At 35.9% G+C, this 24,292-nt stretch overlaps 1 protein-coding gene across 2 annotated transcripts in view; it reads left to right on the top strand.

The window, feature by feature from the left end:
• SPATA5 (spermatogenesis associated 5) overlaps positions 1–24,292 on the top strand; it is a 340,134-nt gene that overhangs the window by 66,528 nt on the left and 249,314 nt on the right. For both annotated transcript variants that reach the window (XM_021681474.1, XM_021681475.1), the window contains 3 exons: positions 2,885–3,094; positions 21,156–21,209; positions 22,766–22,845. In XM_021681474.1, coding sequence (XP_021537149.1) covers positions 2,885–3,094; positions 21,156–21,209; positions 22,766–22,845 — 344 coding nt within the window. The remainder of the gene's footprint in view (positions 1–2,884; positions 3,095–21,155; positions 21,210–22,765; positions 22,846–24,292) is intronic.

Genomic DNA, 24,292 nt, shown 5'->3' with positions numbered 1-24,292 from the left:
AAGATTTTATTTATTTATTTGACAGAGAGAGACACAGCGAGAGAGGGCACACAAGCAGGGGGAGTGGGAGAGGGAGAAGCAGGCTCCCCGCCAAGCAGGGAGCCTGATGCGGGGCTCGATCCCAGGACCCTGGGATCATGACCTGAGCCGAAGGCAGAGGCTTAACCATCTGAGCCACCCAGGCGCCCCGCCCTATTTAGTTTTTGATAGTTGTTGACTACCCTCCTTAATACTCTCTTCCCAGAATGTTTATTTCTATGAGAGTATGCTGCAGTATTTAGAAGTCTTGATATCTGCATCCTACTTTATTTTTTTTTAAAGATTTTATTTATTTGAGAGAGAGAGAATGAGCAGTGGGGTGGAACAGAGGGAAAGGGAGTAGCAGACTCCCCGCTGAGCAGGGAGCCCAATGCAGGGCTTGATCCCAGGACCCGGGGATCATGACCTGAGTAGAAGGTAGACGCTTAACTAACTGAGCCACCCAGGCGTCCCCCTCCTACTTTAAAAAGATTCAGTGGCAAATTTAAAAATTGATAAAGTATGTGTGTTTGTGTCTGTACTGTTGGTGTGTGTGTAGAGAGAAAGTGAGAGCATGCATTAAAGCATGTGTGGCAAATATTAAAAATTGGTGAATTTTGGCAAAATGTATATATACACTTACTGTATTGATTTTTCAACTTTTGTGTATGTTGAAAATTTTCAAAATTTTATTTAAAAAGAAAAAGGAAAAGAAAAATGAGAGACACAAGAAAGCAGAAGCAGGAACTACCCCTCAGGGGTGTGACAACTCGGCTGCACTTTTAGGCAGGCCTGGTTTTAAAAGTAACAGTCACCTTCTGTGGTAAACAGTCACTTTGATCCTGTATTTTTAGGGCCATAAGCTTATGTGCATTGATCTCAAGCTTAATTTTAGTTTTATTAATTGGTGAAATCAGAAATCAGGAAAAGAAAAAGGCAAAATAAAACCCAAGGCTGATGATACTGTAGGGAAACTTATACACGTATCACTCATGCTACTAAAATAGATAAGGCGGTTGGGATAGCAAACTGACATTATGCATCAAGAGACCTAAAAATGTTCATGCCTTTAATCCAGTAATCTTACTTTTTAGAAATAAATCCCAAGAAAACAATTTAGAAAAAAATAATTAAATCTGATTTCAGGATTATGGTTCATAATATAGCATTCTTCTGGTTCCGTTGACAAAAAACAAAAACAACGAAGTCCCCCTCTCTAAAACCATGCAAGTTCTTAAAAAAAAAAAAAAATAACCTTTTCCTGATATTAACAAACAAAACCTTTCTCTTTTTTGGCTTTGTGAATTGTTTGTTTTTCTGAACTTTTTCCTCCTCTTTTTTCCCCCTTTTGCCTCTTGAATGTAGGTGGTGCCCAGCAATCTGCCTTTCACCTACATCTCTCCTCTCCTGGTGGCAATTTTAATTGATGTCATAGTTTTTATTATTTGTATGTAGAGCTCTCTGAAATTGAAATTCCAGTCCTGTCCTCTTTCCAGAGCTCCATTTGTGATGCTTACATTCCAACTACTCCCTTTTTGTCTCTTGAATATCCTGTCCTGTGTTTCAACTCTTTATATCCAGAAATAAAAATCTATCATATATTTTCCCTCTTAAAATTTATTTTTCTTTTCATGTTCTATCAACTCATCTTGAAATCTTCAGCTTTAAATTCTCCCTCTTTCTTACTCTAACCTCAAAACCCTCGTGCTGTGGACCTGCAGTATCACTCTGGTGTGTCTTCATCCTCTGCATGTGGTTACCCTAGTTTGAGTTTGTTTTTTTATTTTAAGAATGTTTGTGATAGGTCCTTAATTGATCTCCCTGCATTCTTTCTCTTCTCTAAATGAATCTTGCCAGAGAAGTCTTCCTAAAGCACAGATCAGACCATATCACTTTCCAGATTAAAAATCTTCAAAGACTTTTTATGAAGAGAGAGGTTCTTGAACTCCATCATCTAGTCTTCAGGGTCCCCCACTATATAGTTTCAACTTAGTTTCCTTTTTAAATTTTTCTCCCTCATATCTTTTTTCTCTTATTCCTTCATACTTTCCTCTGAGCCTTTGTAATTTTTTGGCCTCTACCTGACCATTCCCCTGTTTTCACATTTCCAGATCTCATCTGTTCTTTAGAAGTTGACTTTCAGATTTGCCTTCCAGCTGGAAGTAATCTTTTCTTCCTGGGAACTCCCAAAAGCTTTTTCTGTGTCTTTGTTACTGTGCTTAGCATCCTTTCCATTGTACTGTGATTATTTATGTACACATTACTGGTGGTTGTTAAGTTCTTTAGAGTTTGTATTCATGTCTTATGTTTCTATTTCCTGTGTATATTGTCTGATATGTAGTTCTTAATGGATATTTACTAAGTAAACACCATGTAAAGAGTTGTCTTATTTTGGTGGGTTTCTTTGTTGAGAAAAAGGAACAAAATTTTGAGGATACTTCATGAATATATCAAAGACAGAAAAAATCGTATGTTCCCTAAGAACCTACAGAAATATTTTTGGAAGTAATACATAATGCAAGTAAATTTGCTAAAAAGATATATGTAGATGAGACCTTGCATCACTAATTCAAACCATTTTTAGACAGATGAAACTTAATTTTTCAAGCCATCTAGAAAAGAAGATAAACTTAACAGTTTGTTCAGTCATTTAAACAGTTATTTATACAAGCAGAAACTTTTTTCTTTAGCATTTCTGTAATATATAGCTCACATTTCATGTACTCTAATTTACTTCTAGAACTTTCTAAGGATCTTCTAGATTTTTAAATGGTTCTATTCCCCCTCTTGCACTTTTTATTGATTTTTTTTTTTCCCTCTGTTTCTCCTGGCAAAACTTACATTTAGGTAATGCTCTGTTTTATAGGTATCCTGGTCAGATATAGGAGGACTGGAAAATATCAAACTGAAATTGAAACAGGCTGTAGAATGGCCCTTGAAACATCCAGAGTCTTTCATTCGAATGGGTATTCAGCCACCTAAAGGAGTTCTTCTGTATGGACCACCTGGATGCTCTAAAACAATGATTGCAAAGGCTTTGGCCAATGAGAGTGGCCTGAATTTCCTAGCTATAAAGGTAAGGTGTTAAATTTTTTAATTGCTACTTTGTCTTCCAGCGCCACTAACACCCATCCTCTGATTCTTACCCTTAGAAAAACATGAAAAGGCATCTTAAGGAGTGGCTGAGCTTTAAATAAACTAGTGCTTGTAATCAGCAAAAATGGTGGACTACTTTATTTAGTTTTGTGATTCTCAATATTTCTTATGTCCGTGTATAATAGAAACCAGTTTTGTTTAGTTTCTGTATTTTTTAATTGTGCTAATAACCTCTTTTGCTTAACTAAGACTTAATTTAAATATGACATGAATTTAATATTTATATAGAGAGAGTTTTCAAAGAAATCTGATAATTTATATGGTAAAACTAAATTCCTTAAAACACTTTTCTAGTCAGGGAATATCTGTACAAGGTTTATATTCCGAAACACACACATACATTATTTGTTCATTGCCCTACCCTATTACTTGGGGTAGATAATCTTATCTGACATGTAAGTAAGTCTTACTTGACTTGACTTTAGGGCGAGATATATTTTTTTTAAGGTTTATTTATTTATTTTAGAGAGAGAGCATGTGAGCAGGGGGAGGGGCAGAGGGAGAGGGAGAGAGAATCCTCAAGCAAACTCCCCTTGAGTGTGGAGCCCGACATGGGGCTCCATCCCAGGACCCTGAGATCATGACCTGAGCTAAAATCAAGAGTCGGACGCTTGACCGTTGACTGAGCCACCCAGGCCCCCCAGGACAAGATATTAATTTTTTAATTAATTTTTATGTAATATGATCATTTATCCAGTTACTAAATATACATATATAGAACCTTAAATCCATTAGTGGAATGGACTTTATCACAAAAATATGTACTTCAGTCTGTTAAATATCAAATTCATTTCAGGAAAAGCACATGATAAAAGGCTCTGTTTTGATAGTACCAGGGAATTTTTTTCATAACAAAATATGTTTTCTATCTTAGAACACTGAAATCCTTGGCAGTTTGAAAGCATAAAATTTATTTCAGAGTAGAGTCAAGTTTTTACTTAAAATTTTTTTGGAATAATGTTTAGATATGTTTAGGCTATTTGCTTTTTAAGAATCAGTATCTTCACAATCACTAGTGATTGCATATTTGTGATCATCTTGTGGAAGATATTAGATACTGAAAATAGGGGAGGGGACCATTTTCACTGTGATCACTTACACTGAATCACCACCACAGTTTTAAAGTTTGCAGCTTTAAACGTTGGAGTAATGAGTGATTTTGAAATTTCAGAGACATTTTGATTTCTCTTTGGTGCCTTTTCTCTTATGTCATGGTAATGGACATAACTGTTTTACTGGCACTTCCTACTCTTTTTACTGTCATCTCCATTTTTCTGTGCCTACCTTGTTGTGTTTTCCACAACTGTATATTCATAATCCTTGAATTTTTTCTGTTTCCTGGATATCTGAAACTTACTTGATGAGGTCTGCGCTCAGAGTTATTTATACTGGAATCTCAAAGAGGAGCACATGTATTTTCCTACAAACTAGTATCTCATTCTTATGTGATCTAAGATAACTGTTCCAGATGTTACCAGGACTGCTTTCTGGCCTATCTTAGGATTACTTAGAAATACATTTATTACTGTTTTTGAGTATGAAACATTTCAGAACTTTAGGCAGTTTTACTTTTTTCACTGTGAGAAAATGTACAAAGATTCTTTGAAAGGTTTATCTTGCACACTGTTCATATAAAATAGCCACGCGTGTGTTAACTTATTTGAGCTTTTTCACTAAACTCATGTTCATTTTTCTTTTAGGTCATACTCGCACAAAGGATAAGTGATGTTAAGAAATTTTCTTATTCAATTGAGTTCATACTTGCTTAGAGATAATTACGTATCCTACTTACTAGTTTTTATTTAAGGTGGATTTTTATTCAATATACATTTTAGTATAGTTTGGCAGTATTATTCAATTTTTGAATCTGGGTGGAGATTATATTTAATGAACAATGAATGTTCATTTTACTATTTTTTAAGTTTTCCTACATGTTTAAAAATTTCCAAAAGAAAAAGTTGGGAACATGAAAAAATTTTTGTTTTTCTCTGCATTTTCATTGGTCTTTTCATCTTGTCTGATCATTGCTAATGAGAAAAGTTTAAAGTAGCTATGTTATACAGCTTATGTATGCAGAAATGAAGTCAAAGAAGTTGGGAATTTATATTATATTCTTCCTAGTTTTTTTTTTTTTCTATGAAGGAAAAGTTGGTTTTTGGTTACAACATATATGTTTCTTTTCCAAGGGATTTAAGTGTTACGTTTGAGCTTTTGAAATCACAAGTTTGACACATTTTGAAAATGACCAGAGAGGGGCGCCTGGGTGGCTCAGCCGTTAAGCCTTCGGCTCAGGTCATGATCCCAGGGTTCTGGGATCCAGCCCCGCATCGGGCTCCCTGCTCTGCAGGAAGCCTGCTTCTCCCTCCCTCACTTCCCCTGCTTGTGTTCCCTTTCTTGCTGTGTCTCTCTCTGTCAGATAAATAAATTTAAAAAAAAAAAAAAGAAAGAAAGAAAATGACCAGAGAAACGTACATAGACAATGCAATTTTCTAGCCTATTGGAAAATACAAGTATCTAACATGTATTGAAGGGAAAAACTCCCTCACATTTTTTACAATTGTAATTACCTTTAATTCCGAAAATAAAGAATTTGAAGATTTGAAACATTTCTTTCTCTGAGTTTATGAAAGAACCCTTTAACTTCACCTGTGCATCTTTCCTAAACAGTGATTAGAAGATGTATACTCAGAGTTCAGACTTCACCTTGGCTTGTGTGGACTCTTAATACCCTTTGGCATCTGTATGTGTTGTTGTGTAGACTGTAACACTTGACATATGCTTAAGTTTAAGTTTGTCATCTGTGTCAATTATGTCAAAATATTTTCCAGTTGAAGTTTCCTCTTTGCTTCTCTCTTGCTTTTGTCTGGAGTGCTGCAATAGATTAATTACCCTTGTGTAGTTGGGCCGCTTTACTTTATGAAGAACTGTTACTGATTCTGGAAGAAGGATGGTTAGGCATCTGACAGGGATTTTGAGCAAGTCCTTTATTAGTTGTTATTGGTGAGTACAAGAATGTAATGAGCTTAGTGTATGCTTGATTTTTGGGGGGAAATTTTCTTCTGGTAACTTGTCTCAAGGAGGAATTACACAAAATACATCCCATTTTCAGGAAACTGTTTTATTCAAAAGCATGCACGATTCCAAGTACTTACTGTTCTTTATTTAACTAGATCCCCTACTATTCTATTATCAAAGGTACAAAATAATCTGAATTTGGTAAGTTCCAAGTTTATCTTTAAGCTTTTGTTTTTAAATTTTGTGGGCTAGTCTATAACTCATAGAGTTTCCATTTTGCAGATACTGTGTGGAAAACTGCATAGATACACCTCTTTTATATACTGAATGCTTTAAGATTAGTTTCTAGGATTGCAAATGAAGATAATAATGTTTCAGACAGTGAAATGACTTTTCCAAGGTCAGAATGGTAGTGATGAAACTGAAATTTGATCTCAGGACTTTCTGAGTGCAGAGTCTAAACTCTGAACCACTGCATTATATAGTCTTTTATTCCCTGCCCCCCCCTTTTAAATTTAATGCCCAGTCCTTTTTTTCATTAATTACACCATGATACTGGAGGAGGTAGTTTGGGCAGTTTCTATTGGGCAGGTTCAGAGAAGTGGAAAGATGTTTCTGGAACGTTAAAAAAAAATTTGTCCCTGTAGGACCAAGAAAACTGAGAAAAATAACATGGCTTTGGAGAAGTTGGTGAAATTAATAAGAAAGAGTAGTCACTGCCAAAGAAACAGGAACCTGATGAATAAAATGGAAGTATATGGAAGGAGACTAGTGGTTGAATAAGGTGGAGCTTGAAATTTACCTATTACTATATAATTTGTGGTCTTGAAATCGTGTTACAATGAAAAGAGTACTAAGCCAGGATTCAGATAGCTTTGGTTTGATTCCTAACCCTTGCACTTTTTAGCTCTGTAGCCTTAAAGAAGTTCTCTTGGTCTCAGTTTGTTTTGTTTTGTTTTGTTTTAATCTGTATAAGTTCTTTGAGAGGATTAGTATATTAAGAAGTAAGTGAAAAAGTGAAAAAGTTTTGGAAGGCGTAACTACTCAATTCTTTAAGTGCAGCCTGTGTATAGTTATGACTTCCCGTCAAAGAGTTCAGTGTGAAAAGGGGAAGACTTACTTGACAGTGTAGAAACCTGGCAAACACTACCTCAGCCAGGTGATCAAGGTTAACATCTTCAGTGATTAGTCATGTTGATAGTGTATACCCTTGTATGATGTGACAAGAATGGCACTTTATTTCTGGGGTCTTCCTCCATAAGAGTTATAATCTGTGTCTGACCATGAGAAAAACATCAGGCAAAACCAAATTGAAAGGCATTCTATAAAATATCTGACCAGTACTCCTGAACCTGTCAAGGCCATCAAAAACAGGGGAAGTCTGAGAAACTCACAGCAAAGAGGAGCCCAAGAAGACCTGACAGCTAAATAATGTTATTGTGGTTTTCTGGATGAGATTCTGGAACAGAAAAAGGACATTAGATAAAAACCAATCTGAGTAAAGTATGGATTTTAATGAATCAATATTGATACATTATTATTAGTTGATTATAACAAATGTACTGTACTAATATATGATAATAAGGGAAACTAAGTGTGCAGTGGGGGTTTAGGGGTGGTGTATATAGGAACTCAATACTACCTTAATTCTTCTGTAAATGTTAAACTTTACCAGAAAAGGTCTGTTAATTAAAGAGTTTAAAGGTCAGTATCACAGATCCAGACATAGTTCAGACATTTAATGAATGTAACTGAAGTTAAAAAGCCTGGCTCATAACTCCGTACTGCACTACAGGAAGAGTGGAATGTATGGAAGGAGAAAAGCCATGGGGAGATTGCCAATTCCTTGGGTGAGGGCTTTAGGGAGACCTTCTTTCCTATTCATCATCCTGCTGTTCATGGTGATAATGCAAAGTTCCTGGGAAAAGAAAGCCCTGAGAGGAAATTGGCTGGGGCATCTGGGTTTGGGGCTTCCCTGAGCTTGCCTATTTCACTGCAGTTCTCAGTTGAAGCCTATAAAGGAGTGTGTTGGTTCTGGCCCCAGACCCCACCATTATAAAGAATACTTTCTTTTAGTGTTTTGGTTATTTTTTCTTTCACCTTGGATATAGCTTCTAATTTAGTCTCACCAGGAACTATGTCCAGATTCATGCCTTTTGTGGACCCTAACTCATTATTCTCCTTCTATAGGTCCGTTGCCATTTGGGCTCATCTAGAGTCTGAAATCTTTTGAGTTTCTGTTTAATTTCCTTTAGGGCTTTTTTTTTTTTTTTTTAACTTTAATAATTCCCTTGGCTTCTCCAAATACTGTTGTCTTCTATGCCCCATATGCTTAAATTGGCAGTTATTAGCATCATTATTAAATATATACTTAGTTTTATCACTGTTTGAATGGCTCTTAGGGAAAAACGGTAATTGATTATTAGGACAAATAGAATGATGTGCCATTGTCAGTATCACAAAATTATGTAGAAGTTAGGTTGGATTTACTTAACTTTGGCATGATTTGTACACTATATAAGCTGACATGTTAAAGTTGAAACATCATATGTTAAAACTTCATGTTAATAATTTTTTTTGAGTTGGGCTTGTATCAGTCAATAAAACTGCTATATAAAAAAGATCCCTTGACATGAAAATACTATATAATATTTGGCTAAAAGCAAAAAATGATAATATGAACTATAATAACAAAACCTATAGCATTTGGAATCTTAGAAGACCTAGATTTAAAAAGAGAAGAATGCTTTCAGACTTCTAAGAAGTTTACTTAATAACAGAAAATTTTAAAGTTGGATTGATTTAACTTTTTATTCATGGATTCCAGCTAAGAGAGATTAGTCATTTTTTCCTTCTTTTAAATCTCTTGAATAAAATTTAAAGTTGAAATGTTACAGTTTCATGTCTGTAATGCTTTAAAAACTATTTGTAAATGTTTTACAATTGCAACAGTTGTGTAACTCAGATTATTAAGCTCCTTCTATGTGTTCTGTGTTCTCTTGTTTCTGTACATGGTAAACAAAGATGCATTAGATGGGCTCCTTGCTGTCTATCAACTCATAGTTTAGTGAGAGAGACATTTGACTAAACAAGAGATATAATGAAATGGGTAATATTTAGAATCTTGATGATTAAATGTTTGTGAGAAATGAGAAAGAGAGACGTCAAAGGTGATTAAAATTTTCACTTTCAGTGACTGGTAGATGGAAATTCCCTTTTGGAAGAGTTAGCACGTGAGGAAGAGAGGCAGATTAGAGGTGGGAAAGCAGATACCAGACTGGGATTTACACATGTGGAGTTTGAAATGCCTGTGGAACAACATGGCAGGTAATATCCAAAAGGCCATTTTTAGTATGGGTTTGTAGCTCAAGAGAATGGTCATTTCTAGTGATGAAAGCGTGGAAGCTGAAACCCAGTGTTTGCAATTCTGCGTATTAGTCAATAAAGGAGTTGGAGAGTGACTAGAGTGGTCAGCAGTAATGTAAGGGGTTTCTGGAGGCATGTCTACATTCATACTTTATAGCTAGCTGAATTGTAGTCAACATGGTACTGCTGTGCAGATTCTGAAATGTATCGTTTTTGTTTCCTGAATTAATAAATTGTGGGGAAGGTTTGTGTTGTACTTTTTTTGAGAGGAACAGCTTGAATTCTGTTCCCTTCTCTGCTAGCCCTTCTCGCTTTTTAGGGTTTTTACTTGCCCAAGGCATTTCTTGCCTAGTACTTAATACCTGTTTTCAAACCTTTTGATGTACTTTCCCAAAATGGCCTTCTGTATGTGCTGATGCCGTACTTTTTATTAATTTTCAAGATCTTTTACTCATATTACATATATGTAATTCTATCTCATGTGAGTTTGGGTTTTTATGAGTATATTCCATAACAGTTAACCATAGTTAACACTTAGGTTAACTTGCCTTCCCTAGACATTTTAGAACTTATAAAAACTTGGTTTGAATTGTAATGGCCAAAAGCAACAGGCAGGTGTCAGGCACATTTAAAAAGCCCTTGGGAAGACAGGAAAAAACCCAGTAGTGATTAAAGGGGCAAAATTGCAAGGCAGTTTTTTTGAGGTGTAAATATTATACTTGAGTTTGTGACTGATAGGATATAAAATCATGAAACAATAAAAGATAAGTCAGATTTAGTTCTCACTGGATTAATAGCACAGCTGGACAAATCTTTATGTGAATTTATGTTATTTTTGTTTTGTAAACTTGAACACTTGAAATCTTAACCGTGGAAACATGAAAAATAACATTACTCCAAAATAAGCCTACTTATGGTACTTAATTTGTTTTTCTAGTATTTCTTAATTACCTTTATGAGTGAAGCACATTATCTGGGCAGGTGAAATGTGGCAGGACTAATATACCACAGTTATTTGGTAACTAAAATTGGAAAAGAAATAACCTTATCTAGTCCCATCAACCCTATTCTCTGGATTTATATATTACTTTTTTAAAGACTTAAAAAACCTATCAGCAAATGTGGCACTCATATTTTGATGTAAATGGTCTCGTTTATAATGGAAATCAATAAAATTCTTATTTTCAAATTAACCCATGTTAGCAGCTATTTATTGACAATTACACTTTGCACTTACCACTTGTTCTGCTCCCGCAAATACCCTTGAATTTGAATTGCTGGTACCATGTAAAATCTTTTTTTTTTTTTTTTTAAAGGTTTTATTTATTTATTTGACAGAGCGCACACAAGCAGGGGGAATGGCAGGCAGAGGCAGAAAGGAGGGTGAAGCTGGCTCTCCCCACTGAGCAGGGAGCCCGATGGAGGGCTTGATCCCAGAACCCTGGGATATGACCTGAGGCAAAGGCAGATGCTTAACCGACTGAGCCAGCCAGGTGCCCCACCATGTAAAAATCTTAAGGGCACATTTCCTTTTTTTTAGACTTTTTTTATTTTTAGAAGGGCTTGGAGCAAATAGAAGACATCATAGTTTTTAGAAAGAGTAGTTGTCTGTGAACCAAAATCCTGCATTTTTATCATTATTTTCTGCCATTTAACTTTTCTGGGGGTTTTGGCATTTCATTCAACTTCTTTGTACTTTGTTTTCCTCAGGTTTTAAATGAAGTAGATTAGACTAAATGACTCCTAAAGCCCTTGCACTAACAACATTCTGAGTATGCTAAACATAGTGCTTATATTCTAATCTATTGCTTATCCTTTGTTCCTGTTGATTGCTAAACTTCTAGGGCATTTCCTCTAACTGTGAGGTGTGATGCTTAAGATACTTATATGCCCACTCTGCATTTATTAAGCTGTGTGACTTTGTGCAAATTACTTAAACTTCTTTCACTTCATATTTTTTTTCTGTAAAGTTATGATAAGAATATCCATCTCAGAGGACTGGTGTAAGCAGTGGAGGATAATACATATGAAACATTTAGCAAGATTTCATGAAATTAGTTGACAGTAGTTGCTGCTTTTTTCTGTTTTTAAGAATTGGATATATATTGGGCCTCAAATGAAACAAAAAAGTATAGCATAATAGCTTATAACTCCTTAAGTTTTCTGTTAGAATAAAATGTAATATATGTCTTTGAAACCGAATTTAATCTTTTGCAACTCTTTGTACCAGCATACAGTGATTTTTAGCTATTTTAACTTTAAGCTCAAAATAGACCTTCCTTGATTATGATATTGCCTTGACTTCTTCTAGAATTCTGGACCCATGTAACATATCAGTGTAGCTACTGGGACGCATTTTGCAGGCCAGTCATCTAGGTAAGATTTATCAGCATGTTGGTCTCTGCAAAATCATATGTTCTGTAGGGATCCTATGGAAGTCTTTTTTTTTTTTTTTTTTTTTTTAAGATTTCTTATTTATTTATTAGAGCGCGTGATTACATGTCTGGAGGAAGAAGCAGACTCCCCGCTGAGCCGGGAGCCCAGGACCCTGGGATCATGACCTGAGCCAAAGGTAGCTGCTTAACTGACTGAGCCACCCAGGTGCCCCTCCTACAGAAGTCTTTTTATTACTGCTATGACTTATTAGTAATACTTGAATTATTCCAACCCATATTTTCTTTATAGTGCAAAATTCTTAGATTTTCAATTTTTTTTTTCTTTTTGTTTTTTGAAGAAAAAAACATTGTTTCTTATTTACAGTTTTCTTTTTTTTTTTTTTTTTAAAGATTTTATTTATTTATTTGACAGAGAAAGACACAGTGAGAGAGGGAACACAAACGGGGAGTGGGAGAGGGAGAAGCAGACTCCCCGCCAAGCAGGGAGCCCGATGCGGGACTCGATCCCGGGACTCCAGGATCATGACCTGAGCCGAAGGCAGTCGCTTAACCAACTGAGCCACCCAGGCGCCCTTATTTACAGTTTTCTTGTAGCTTACCTCTATGTAGTAGAGGAATGACCCTTTACTGGTTAAGGTTATGTGCCATATTTTCACATTTCAACAAAATATCAAGTCTGTTTGCCTAAACCTCATATATTTAAAACATTAATTTTTTTGTTATTAGTAGCAGGGTATTGATATTATTCTCAGAGATCATGAAATGATCATAATCTTATACTTTTCAACACTGATGTTCAAGTCATCTTTTTTAGATAATCTGTGGAGAACAATAATTATTTCTCCAGATTCTCTACTTTCCTTCAGTTAAGCCAGATAATTAGAAAGCAGTATATATGCGTTGTATATATTGCCTGAATATAAAGATATGTCTTCACTGGATTACTATTTTATGTCATGCCCTTGACATTTATAGAGAGTTGCTGTAAAAACAATAACAATAATTCAGATGTGGCATGATAATAATTACATTAAACACAACAGTGACACCAGCAATTTCCTGTCTGATTATTATCAGGGCACACTTGCTTAATTAGTTACCGTAAATGGAATAACATTCTACATAAAAATTTCTCACCCTTTCTTCACTCTACCCTCTCTGACCTCCTCCCCGACAAAAACCCATTTTCCTAATTATCTAAGGTTTGTGTTATTGAGTGGGCCCTGTTTCTTGTTTTATTGTTCACTTTCTTAACTGTTTGTCCACAGTCTCCTTTGGGTAAAAGTGTAGTTTATCATACTGTAAATGAATAGCACCTGCTTTATTTATTTGACTTTATGTATTATGAACCAGCAGACATTGTTTTGCACTGTAGTACCGGACTAAAAATGATCATGTGAGGTGACACCATGCAAAAATGATCAATGGGGATAATTACAACTGTTCTACAATCTTTAAAAATTTGGCGAAAACATTAAGACCTCTCTTACTCTTGGTTATAAATATGTAAGGCAGTGCATTTTGGCTGCATAACAACAGCTTTCTTGCTGGTCTCCCTGCTTCCAAGCTATCTCCTTAGTGTAGCCATTCATTTACACTCTAATGGTATAAAACTCCATTTTATGAGGACACTACAATTTATTTACCCATTTTTTTAATTGAAGTATGATTGGCATACAATGTTGTACTAGTTTCAAGTGTACAGCATATTGCTTCAACAATTCTGTACATTACTCAGTGCTCACCACAGTAAGTGTAGTCACCATCTGTCACCTATCGTGTTATTACAATATTGACTATATTTCCTATGCTGTACTTTATATTTCCATGACTTACTTATTTTATAATTGGAAGTTTATACCTCTTCATCTATTTCACCCATTTTTATATTAATGAATTCCAGGATTAGGATTTATTTTTGGTTGCAAACAATGCTTCTGTAATCTTCTTGTATATGTCTCCTTTGGTGTACGTACAAGAGTTTCTCTATGGCATATATACCTAGAAGTTATTGTCATTGGGCATGAACATCTTAAACATAACTAGGTGACATTGCTTTTTAAAGTATCATTAATTTTTTTCCCTTAATGTTTTAATCAATTTTCTTAATATTTTTAAGTCCAAGTTTTTTACTTACCAATCGTGTCATTGATATTTTCAGTGACTTTTGATCTTGTTGACAGAAATGAACTGTTTCAAATTGTGTGAGATTAATCTAGATCAAGGGTCAGCAAATTACACAGCCTTTGGGCCAAATCCAGCCTGCAGCTTGTTTTAATCTAGCCCTCTAGTTAAGTATGAATTTTACATTTTTAATGGGATGTTAAAAAAGAGAAATATGTGACACAAACTATATGTGGCCCATAGAGTCTAAAATATTTACTGTCTGGCTCTTTATATTTTGTCTTCTCAATTCCACAGTACTCAGGAAAATGCCTTCAAGTTTATTTATCTCACTGATGGCTGTAAGTGTAAATTTTGTGTTCCTATTACATGGTCTAACATGTGTCTTGAAAACAGCTTGGGGCACCTGGGTGGCTCAGTCTTAAGCATCTGCCTTCGGCTCAGGTCATGATCCCAGGGTCCTGGGATCGAGCCCCGCATCAGGCTCCCTGCTCAGCGGGAAGCCTGCTTCTCCCTCTCTTACTCCCCCTGCTTGTGTTCCCTCTTTCGCTGTGTCTCTGTCAAATAAATAAATAAGATGTTTAAAAAAAAAAAGCTTGTAAAATTGATTTGGTATTAAGTCATTGCTGTTTCTTCAAAATCCTTTAAAAAGTGAGAACACTGTGCTTCAGCCTAACTAATGTTTCATCCTTTGTCTTCATTGAAATTAAATCTATTTTGGGATGCACTATTTAAGAAATTAAGATAATTAAATCATTAGTGATGAGATTAGAGTCATGAAATTTCCCTGTAGCATTTTTGGGGAAATAAGCTTAAAAACAGTTTCATTTAGTAAACATGATTTCTTGGAGACAGTTTAGGTACCAGTGTATAAACAGTTGGTATACTAATTATAAAGTGTAGTCATCAAAAGCACTGTCCCAAGCAAGTTTTCTTAAAAATGTGTTTGCTTACTGATGGTTTATGTGTTTCCTGGTTGTTTGTAGATTTCAGTCACAGATGTAGAAGTACCTTAAATATTAGATGTTATTTTATAATATGTCATAATTATGTTTTTAATATATCTGCCCCCTAATTAGCCTCAAGTACTAATTTTTTAGATTATGTATAATCTATTACTCTGAAATAATTTTGAAAAGATTATTTTTAAAGAAAAGAAGAAAACAGACATAAGAAATAGATGAGAGATTTTTTGTTTTGTTTTTTAGGGAAACAGCTTTGTTAATGTTATATAAAATTTACTATGTATCATCTTGGATTAATCAAAAAAATCAGGCAGAAAGATAAAACTCTCTCTCTTATTACTTAAGGATTTCTATGTTGATGCTATCAACTCTTCTTAAGTGAACATGACTAAAGGCAGTATCCTTGGTGCAGCTGGGTTTTGTCAGCCTGAACGTTGAGATACTCTTCCTGTTCTTTTCTTATTCTTATCCTTGACTGTTCCACCCTAACCCCCATGTGTTCTAATGCATTCACTTGTTGCCATACTATCATATTGCACCCATTGTGGAGGTAGTATATAAAAAACAGTATTAAAGATCGTCTCCTTTTTATCAGGCATATTTATAATTTGAAAGACTTTTTTTTTTTTTTAAGATTTTTATTTTTTATTCATGAGAGATAGAGAGAGGCAGAGGCAGAGGGAGAAGCAGGCTCCCCGCGGAGCAGGGAGCCCGATGCGGGACTCGATCCCAGGACCCTGGGATCATGACCTGAGCTGAAGGCAGACGCTTAACCGACTGAGCCACCCAGGCGTCCCTAATTTGAAAGACTTTTAATGCCTATAATTTTTGTCCATTTTTCCCATCTGTTTTTTTAATTTTTTTTCCCTCCTGTCTTCTTTTGGATTAGTTGCGTATATTTTGGTATCCTGTCTTATCTCCCCTATTTTCTTAATAGCTAAACCTCTTTGTTTTACTTTTTAAAAAATACTTGCTCTAGGTTTATAGTACAAACTTAATTTATAGTTTACCTTCAGATAATACCATACTACTTTATGTTGTAAGATTCTTACAATTTACTTTCCTTTATGCTGTATTTGTTCTATACTTTATCTCTACATATATATAAACCCCACAGTGTATTATTACTTTTGCTTTAGATGGTCAGTTGTCTTTTTAAGAAATTAATGAAATATATTTAGCCACATATTTACCATTTCCAACAATCTTCATTTCTTTGTATTTGATACAAATTCCCTCCTGGCTTTTTTTTTTTTAAGAGAGGGGGGAGAGAGAGAGAGAGAGAGAGATGGGGGAGGGGCAGAGGGAGAGGGAGAAAGAGAACCTTTTTTTTTTTGCTTTAAATCTTTTTTGGGGGGAAAGGACACCACACTTCTACTCAATTAAGAGAAACATTTTTACAGTCTTGAGGTCTTTCATTTTCTTTACATTTATCATGCCATGAATGCACAGGGAATGGGTTCCAGCAGTTTGGGCTCCTTTCCATTGGTCCTCACAAAGTGTGCTTCTCTGGGTGGGGCAGGCTGGCGTTTCAATTGAACCCAACTACCTTTCTCTTTGGCTTCCTTCTTTCTCTGATCATTTTCCTTCATACGCTGCAGGAAGCTATCTCGGCTCATTGAGTGTTTAATATGTGTACATTAATTCTCTTGGCAATAATCTTGCGCGGAACTTCTTTGTTTACAACAATGCCAACAGAATGCTAACATCATAGACTCTTCCAGTTTTGCCATGGTAACATTTGTGGGGCATTCCTTTTTGAACAGTGCCCATTCCCTTGATGTCCACAATATCACCTTACAGATTTGCATGTATGTGGCCAAAGGAACAACTCCATGTTTTCTAAAAGGCCTAGAGAACATATAGTGGGTACCTCTCCTCTTTCCCTTTGTGTTGGTCATTTTGGCGAATTACTGGAAGATGGCGGTTCCACCAAAGAGAATCCTAAGCAGGCTCCACACCGAGCACAGAGCCCAGCATGGGGCTCAGTCTCACAACCCTGAGATCATGACCTGAGCTGAAATCAAGAGTCCGAGGCTTAACCTACTGAGCCACCTAGGCGCCCCTCCCTTCTGGCTTTAGAACTTCCTTTAACATTTCTTGTAGTGGAGATTTGTTGGTGATACTTTCCCTCAGCTTCTGTTTATCTGATATCGTCTTTAGTTTGCTTGCAGTTTTTAAGGATATGCTATTCTAGCTTGACGGTTGTTTTTTGCAGTGCTTTTGTCCTAATGTCACCTGGCTTATATGGTTTTGGATGAGAAACCAGTACTGATTCTTTTTTTTCTGCTTACATGTAATGTGTCTTTATGGTCTCTGACTTCTCTGAAGATTATATCTTTATTGCTGGTTTCCAACAACTTGATCTTGTGATGTTTTTTTCTCCCATCATTTTTGGGGTTTTTTGATCTGTGGTTTCATTGATTTTATCAAATGTGTATTTTTGTTTGTCTCCTTATGCTTTTGTCTGGATCTCTAATATACATATTTTAAATCTTTTGATATTGTTATATAAATCCCTGAAGTCTCATCATTTTTATTAAGTCTTTTTTGTTTCTGGGCTTCGGTTTGAATAGTTGCTCTGTCTTCAAGTTTATTGATTGTTTCACTATAGTGGCTATTATATTTATAATACCTGTTTTTAAGACCATTGTCTGCTAATTTAATCATTTCTGTTATTTCTGGGTCTGTGTGTATCAAATCTTTTTTACTTGTCTCTAATATTTCTGTCTGTGGATCAAGTGTTTTTTTTCTTCAACTTCCTTGAACTGTCTAAACTTTATAGAAAGTTTGCAGGAGTAGTCACAAATAATTTTTTTTCCTTAAAGCATTTGAGAATAAGTTGCTGCTGTATGCTCCACCACCCTGAATACTTTAGTGTATATATCTATAAAAAATACATCCTGTCACATAACCATAGTACAACCATCAAATTAGAAAAGAACATTATTATTACCACTTAAGTTTTATCACTTGTCCCTATACTGTCCTTTATGACAAAATGATCTGGTCCATAATCATGTGCTGTGTTTGTCATGTTTCTTAAGTCTTCTTCAGTTGGGAACAGTTCCTCACTCCTTCCTTTGCTTTCATGACCTTGACAGTTTTGAACATTACAGGTCAGTTATTGTATAAAATATCTCTCAATTTGGTTTTTTTTTTTTGGTATTTGCTCATGATTAGATTCAGATTTTTCATAGAAATAATGCTGTGTTCTCATTGCATCCTTTCAGGTGATACTTGATTTTAAATTGTCCCATTGCTGCTAATGTTAACTTTGATTATGGGGGTGTCTGCCAGGCTTCTCCATTGCAAAATTACTGTTATCCCCATGAAGTTAATATTGCTTTATGGGTAGTTACTTTGAGACTGTATAAATAGCTTGTTCTTAACAAATGTTAATGGTAGGTTTCCATCTCTTTGAGCACTTTCTTACTGTCTAGGCAGTAAGATTTCCAGACTCATTTTGTACATCGCCTATCCCAGCCTTGGAATCTGCCATTTCTTTAAGAGGCCCTGATATCTTTTGGTGGAGAATTTGGAAGCCAAGTTTTTAGACTTTAAAAGCCATGCTCTGGGGGCTAGGTATCCTTATAATTATTGGGATACGGCTACTCTCAGGTTCTCCCAGGGAACAGAGCTCCGGAATATGAGTGTGTATACACACACACACACATACACACATGTACACACACAGGTGTATATATATATGCACACACGTTTTTATATTTATTTATGTAAATATATTGAAAATCTTGAATTTATACTGGTAATTCCAATTTCAGTTCAATACAGCAGAATTCATTCTCAGTTTCTTTATTTAAATATTTACCACTCCTCTAATAGTGAGGAACCTGGCTACTGTTATCCTTAATTATTTATTTGATCAGTCCTTTTAAATATAATTCCCCTTTACTGCCTCTGCCCCTTTTCTTCCAGAACAAACATACTCCTCACCTGTCAGGGTGATGCCACCATCTTCCTTTCCCACCACTCCCCACCTCTTGTAGCACCATCCTCCTCCCACTGACTTAAGCAGCCTCTGCTGGGCTGCTCTTCCCCACGTGTACTTTTCTTACTCCACTAGGGCTCTGATACCAAGTACAAGGCCACCCTGTCGCCTCAATGCTTTCCTTATCCTGTCCTGCCCCTCCATGTTCTTCCTTGACATCTTCCAGACTGTACACCTGGCCATGTCCTACCCTTCCATGAAGATACCTGTCTTACCCCACTGGGGCTACAATATTCGGTATAATATTGCACTGCGCTGCCTTCTCATGTGGACCCTTTCCTCCATTTGCTTTGTGTCAGTACTCCATGCTGTTCTGCTCCCTTGTATGGGAACTCTCCATATCATACCTTGTCCAGACCCTACTAGAATGCCCTCCTCATTCCATTCAGACTGGGACACCTCGTATTGAGCCACCCTTCGCACTGCGCCAAAGCTCTCCTTACCCCCTTGATCTCTGATACCTCATGTTAGGTGGTTGCTACCACTACCCCTGTGCTGATGTCCACTTGTCCGTCTGCGTTCCTCCCAACCCCCCTCCAGCCAGAGGAGATAACTCCCTTAGAACAAAGTCTCAGGACCACCAACACTGCTAACCCTCAGTCAGAGCATCACACCGTGTCAATGACAATGATTCTTGTCACCTTCAAGGTGTCCATTCATTCAGCCTCTGTCTGAATCTCCCTTCAGATATCTGCCACTCAGCACTTCATTCAGCTGATAGAAAAGCTCTTTTCCCTTCTTTTGTCCAGGTATTTTAGAAGGGGTACCAAGGGTGAAACATGTGCACTTCTAGTAATAAAGTTCTATAATTTTTTACTAACTGGCCATCAACAGGGAGAATCCCTATAAAAGTGGCTCATCTCCAAGTGATACACTGCATATCGCTGATTCAAAGATGAACATTTTTTTTGTTCTGGAGGGTTTTTTTTTTTTTTTTTTTTTGACATTTAACATTTTTGAATGTTAACATTTTTCTTTCTTAAATATCTAAAGTATCATACACTGTATGAAAAACAGTAGGCTTTCCTTTTTTATTGCATACCTATCTACTGTCTCATGACACATAGTCATCACATCACAAAGGTCATGAGATAGTGAAAACAAAACAAGGGGTGCCTGTGTGGCTCACTCAGTTAAACATCCATTGAATTTGGCTCAGGTCATGATCTCAGGGTTGTAAGATTGAGCCCTGTGTTGGGCTCACTCACTGGGCGTGGAGCCTGCTTAAGATTCTCTCTCTCCCTCTGCCCCTGCCCCACCCCCCAAAAATAAAAAAAATAATAAAAAATAAATAAAAACAAAACAACAAAACCCTGTTGTCCTGAGACCACAACTGTTCCCTTCAGACACTGGTATAAAGTTTGTGCTCTAATGCCACATGTCTTTCTCAGCTGTGGGAACTTTCTCTCACTGTACTCTATTAAATCAGCTGAGAAGAGCATGTTTAGCCCTGCAGATTCATATAGTCAGTGTCTACATGGCCAAGTCAAGTGAGAGCAGAGAGCTCGAGAGTGGCATTTATACAGGAAATACTCAGGAACTGTAAGATAATATCATGGATTACATGACTTCCATTCCATTCTCAGGAATTATTATGGAGTCATAAGAAGAATAGCCCTGAGGTCTTGTTTCTTGTCAAAGAGGGATATTGATCTAGTGGACTAGGATCCAGAATGACATGTAGACCTGCTCAGAACCAGCCACTGGTTAGATCTGGGAATACATGGATGGTATCTCTGTTGGTCTTCCAAATTAGACTGTTCTCTCTTCAGTACCTAGCACCACACCTGATATATAGTAAAAATATGCGTTGACAGATAGATGAAGAAGAAGAAGTTAAACTATTATGTTTAGTCACAGCCTTTCCTTTGCATTGATGTATAGTTTTTGGAATATGTTCCAAAATATTTTGGAAATATTTTTAATATTTGAGGCATAGCTAACATCCAATGAAAATATGCTAAAGGAGCCAATTTAGTTAAGAGCAAATTTTTATTTTTTTCCTCTTTTTCTTCTTTTATGTATTCATTTTCTCTTTCATCGAAAGACATACATGTGGTTGCATTTACCAGGACATTGAACAGTTGTTTTCTTTTCATGCAGGGGCCTGAATTAATGAATAAATATGTTGGTGAATCTGAAAGAGCAGTTAGAGAGGTAAGATGATTATGCCTTGAAGTGGAACTCTGCATAGGGGAACCATCCTTCTGTCCTTCTATATGGTCTCCATTTTGTTTTGGGTTATAGATTCTGAAATTTCCAAATCTAAATTCTGCTATATTTGTTCTTCAGGCAAACATTATTTTATTATTTAAAAGTGCAGTTTCGATCATCTACAATACTTTGTGTTTAAACATCATACTACTACCAGCCTTCAGTCTTACCAAATGAAGATTTTTAACAACTGCCGTCATTTCATTAAAAAAAAAAAAACAAAAAACATCTGTACTTACAAAGATTGCTTGATCTCAGAATGAGATTTAAATCCTTTAAATTACGTAGTCCTTTAAATTGAATAAGCCTTAGTATATGAAAATTTCACTGTACTCTCCTTATTTTAATTATTTTACCTTTGCCTGGTGATTTAGACAATGCATCCCCCCTTCTAAGATTTAAAGCCAGTGCCTAATTGATAGGCCTCTCATTCAGATTGTGGAAGCTGCACAACTGGTAAATTCATGCAAAATCAGGGCACTTGGAATTGGGTAACTACAGCAATTTGACCACAGGTCTTGGCTTTCCTAGGCAGGGGTTGGCCTGCCTCACATAGACACCCTGTATTCTTACAGAAGCTAAGCAAGGACAAGAACACACTAACAGCAGTGGAATGGATGGTCTCCCATTTGTGAATACCTGGGTGCCAACCCAAGAGTATTAGAGATTGGAATACTTGGTTTTTCATCTAAGAAAAAATCTTAAGTTACTTTTTGTTCTTTTTTTTTCCTTTAAAATGTAGATAGTGTTAATTGTAGGAAACATTAACAACAGTATCATCATTGATTCCAATAAGAAAAAGACAATGTTTATTAATATTAATGTTTTGGTAACTGTTTTTTATTTTTATGGTAGTGATCCTTGTGACCAGAAAATGGGGGCCTAGGTTACAGATAACACACGTTTGGATTTCTTTCTGCTTGTGCTGACTTTTTCTAGCCTGTTTCCACATTTTGCCCCCGTGGCTATTTGGCCAGTCCCTATTGTTGATAGTCTGATTGACTTCTTGTCTAATTAGTCTGTGCTCTTCCAAGGTTTGGTCATTTTTCTTGTTCTGGCTTTACATCAACCATTACTTTCCTGCACAGTCTTCAGAGGAATGAGCAAGGAGTGTGGCTTTTGGGTTTATGGGTATTTTATATGCTAAGCTATAATTGATTTTACATGTTTATGGTTTTTTTTTAAAACGTGTTTATGATCGTTAATAATAGCTGTCATTTACTGAGCTCTTACTATGTTACAGGCATTGTGCTAAATGCTTTGCATTCTTTTTTTAAACTCAGTTCTTAAAATAATCTTCTGAGGCAAGTATTTATCATTATCTCCATTTTTTAGATGTAGAAATTGAAGTTTAGAGAAGTTACCGGTGAAGGTCACGATTAGGCTGGTTGACTTGCATGTAATAGATTTAGTTCCTAACATAGTTTTCAAACAAAAGCCAACTGCAGAATTTTCTGAAGTTTGCTGACCTTTAGCTAATATGGCACTCTTTTCACCAGATCTTCCGAAAAGCGAGAGCAGTGGCCCCTTCCATTATTTTCTTTGATGAACTTGATGCCTTAGCAGTTGAAAGGGGCAGGTAAGAAATATTTAAAATATTGGCAATTACATTGTAAAGTAAGTAGCATTTCATACACAAATTTTATTTATTAATACATTTAGCCTAAATAAAGCATTTTTATAATTCACATAGTTTTTTTCTCTTACACCCAACTATTTCATGTTACCACTTTATAATACTTTCATATACATTTTTTTTTAAAACACTGATATCCATTTGGGGCATTTAAGTTAATTTTTATAGCTTATTATTTACAGAGACCCCTAGTACTGCCTGTCAACATTTGGGTTGTTATATACATATGATAAATGTAAATAAAACTCCATTAAGAAAAATTATACAATACAGTAAAACCAATTATAATAAAGGTGTTATTTTACTGATTTTAGTATTCTCTGGATTATGTTTCCTAAAATATAGTTACAGTAGAATAAAAATTAGTATTAATAGTTTTGTTCCTGAATCTCAAGCAATAAAGAGTATATCATTTTAAACAGGTGTGTGTATATATACATATATATGTATATAAATGTATATATGTGTGTGTGTATGTGTATGTGTGTGTGTATCTGAACTGTTTACAAGTATGTGTTTTTTTCTTCTACAAATGTTTAGAGGTCCTTTTAAGGATTATATATTACAAGTACTTCATGTGGAGAATGTTAATTTGTATGCTTTGTGCATACCTTCTTGATGGGATATATTGATTAGAAAAGTTTTGCTTGGGATGCCTGGGTGGCTCAGTCGGTTAAGCGTCTGCCTTTGGCTCAGGTCATGATCCCAGGGTCCTGGGATCGAGTCCTGCATCGGGCTCCCTGCTCATTGGAGAGCCTGCTTCTCCCTCTGCGTGTTGCTCCCCCTGCTTGTGCTCTCTCTCTCTCTGACAAATAAATAAAATCTTAAAAAAAAAATAAAGTTTTGCTGATGATAATTACAGTGATGGTAGAAGGCACCTTTTAGGTTCCCAGTATTAAAGTCTGTAAGAGGCATTGGTGCTCTCTTTCTTCCCAGGTAGAGCTGCCTCATCAGATGAGAATATGAACTGTCATTAGGAGACTATTATTAGGAGGTAGTCTGCCCTGCTCTTCACTCTACCCATTTGATATCCTATAAATACCTACTGGTCTTTTTATTTTATGAGTTGAAGTACTTGGACTCTTTTATTACTTCTGAGGTGAGGTGTCACAAAAGGTTACAAATAGCTCAAGTTCACCTTAACTACAAGAGAAGAAAAAGAAGCCAGAGAAGTTTGCTGAAGCAGTGTGACCTGCCACATTTATGTGACATCAGAGACATTTTTGGAGCCAAAAAGGAACAGGGTGGGATACACTGTTAAATATGAACCAGATGGGAGGTAGTATATGTAGCAGAGTTCTCATAAAATGCTTTTTAAATAAAATGGTGTGAGAAACCAGACAGGGCACTTGATAGGAATATCCTATTTTTGCAGGCAATTTGGCCCAGT

The sequence above is a fragment of the Neomonachus schauinslandi genome, chromosome 2 (assembly GCF_002201575.2).
Source record: "Neomonachus schauinslandi chromosome 2, ASM220157v2, whole genome shotgun sequence".
In the NCBI taxonomy this organism is placed as follows: Eukaryota; Metazoa; Chordata; class Mammalia; order Carnivora; family Phocidae; genus Neomonachus; species Neomonachus schauinslandi.
Note: the sequence above shows the minus strand (reverse complement) of the source record. Positions and strands in the feature narration are given on the sequence as shown.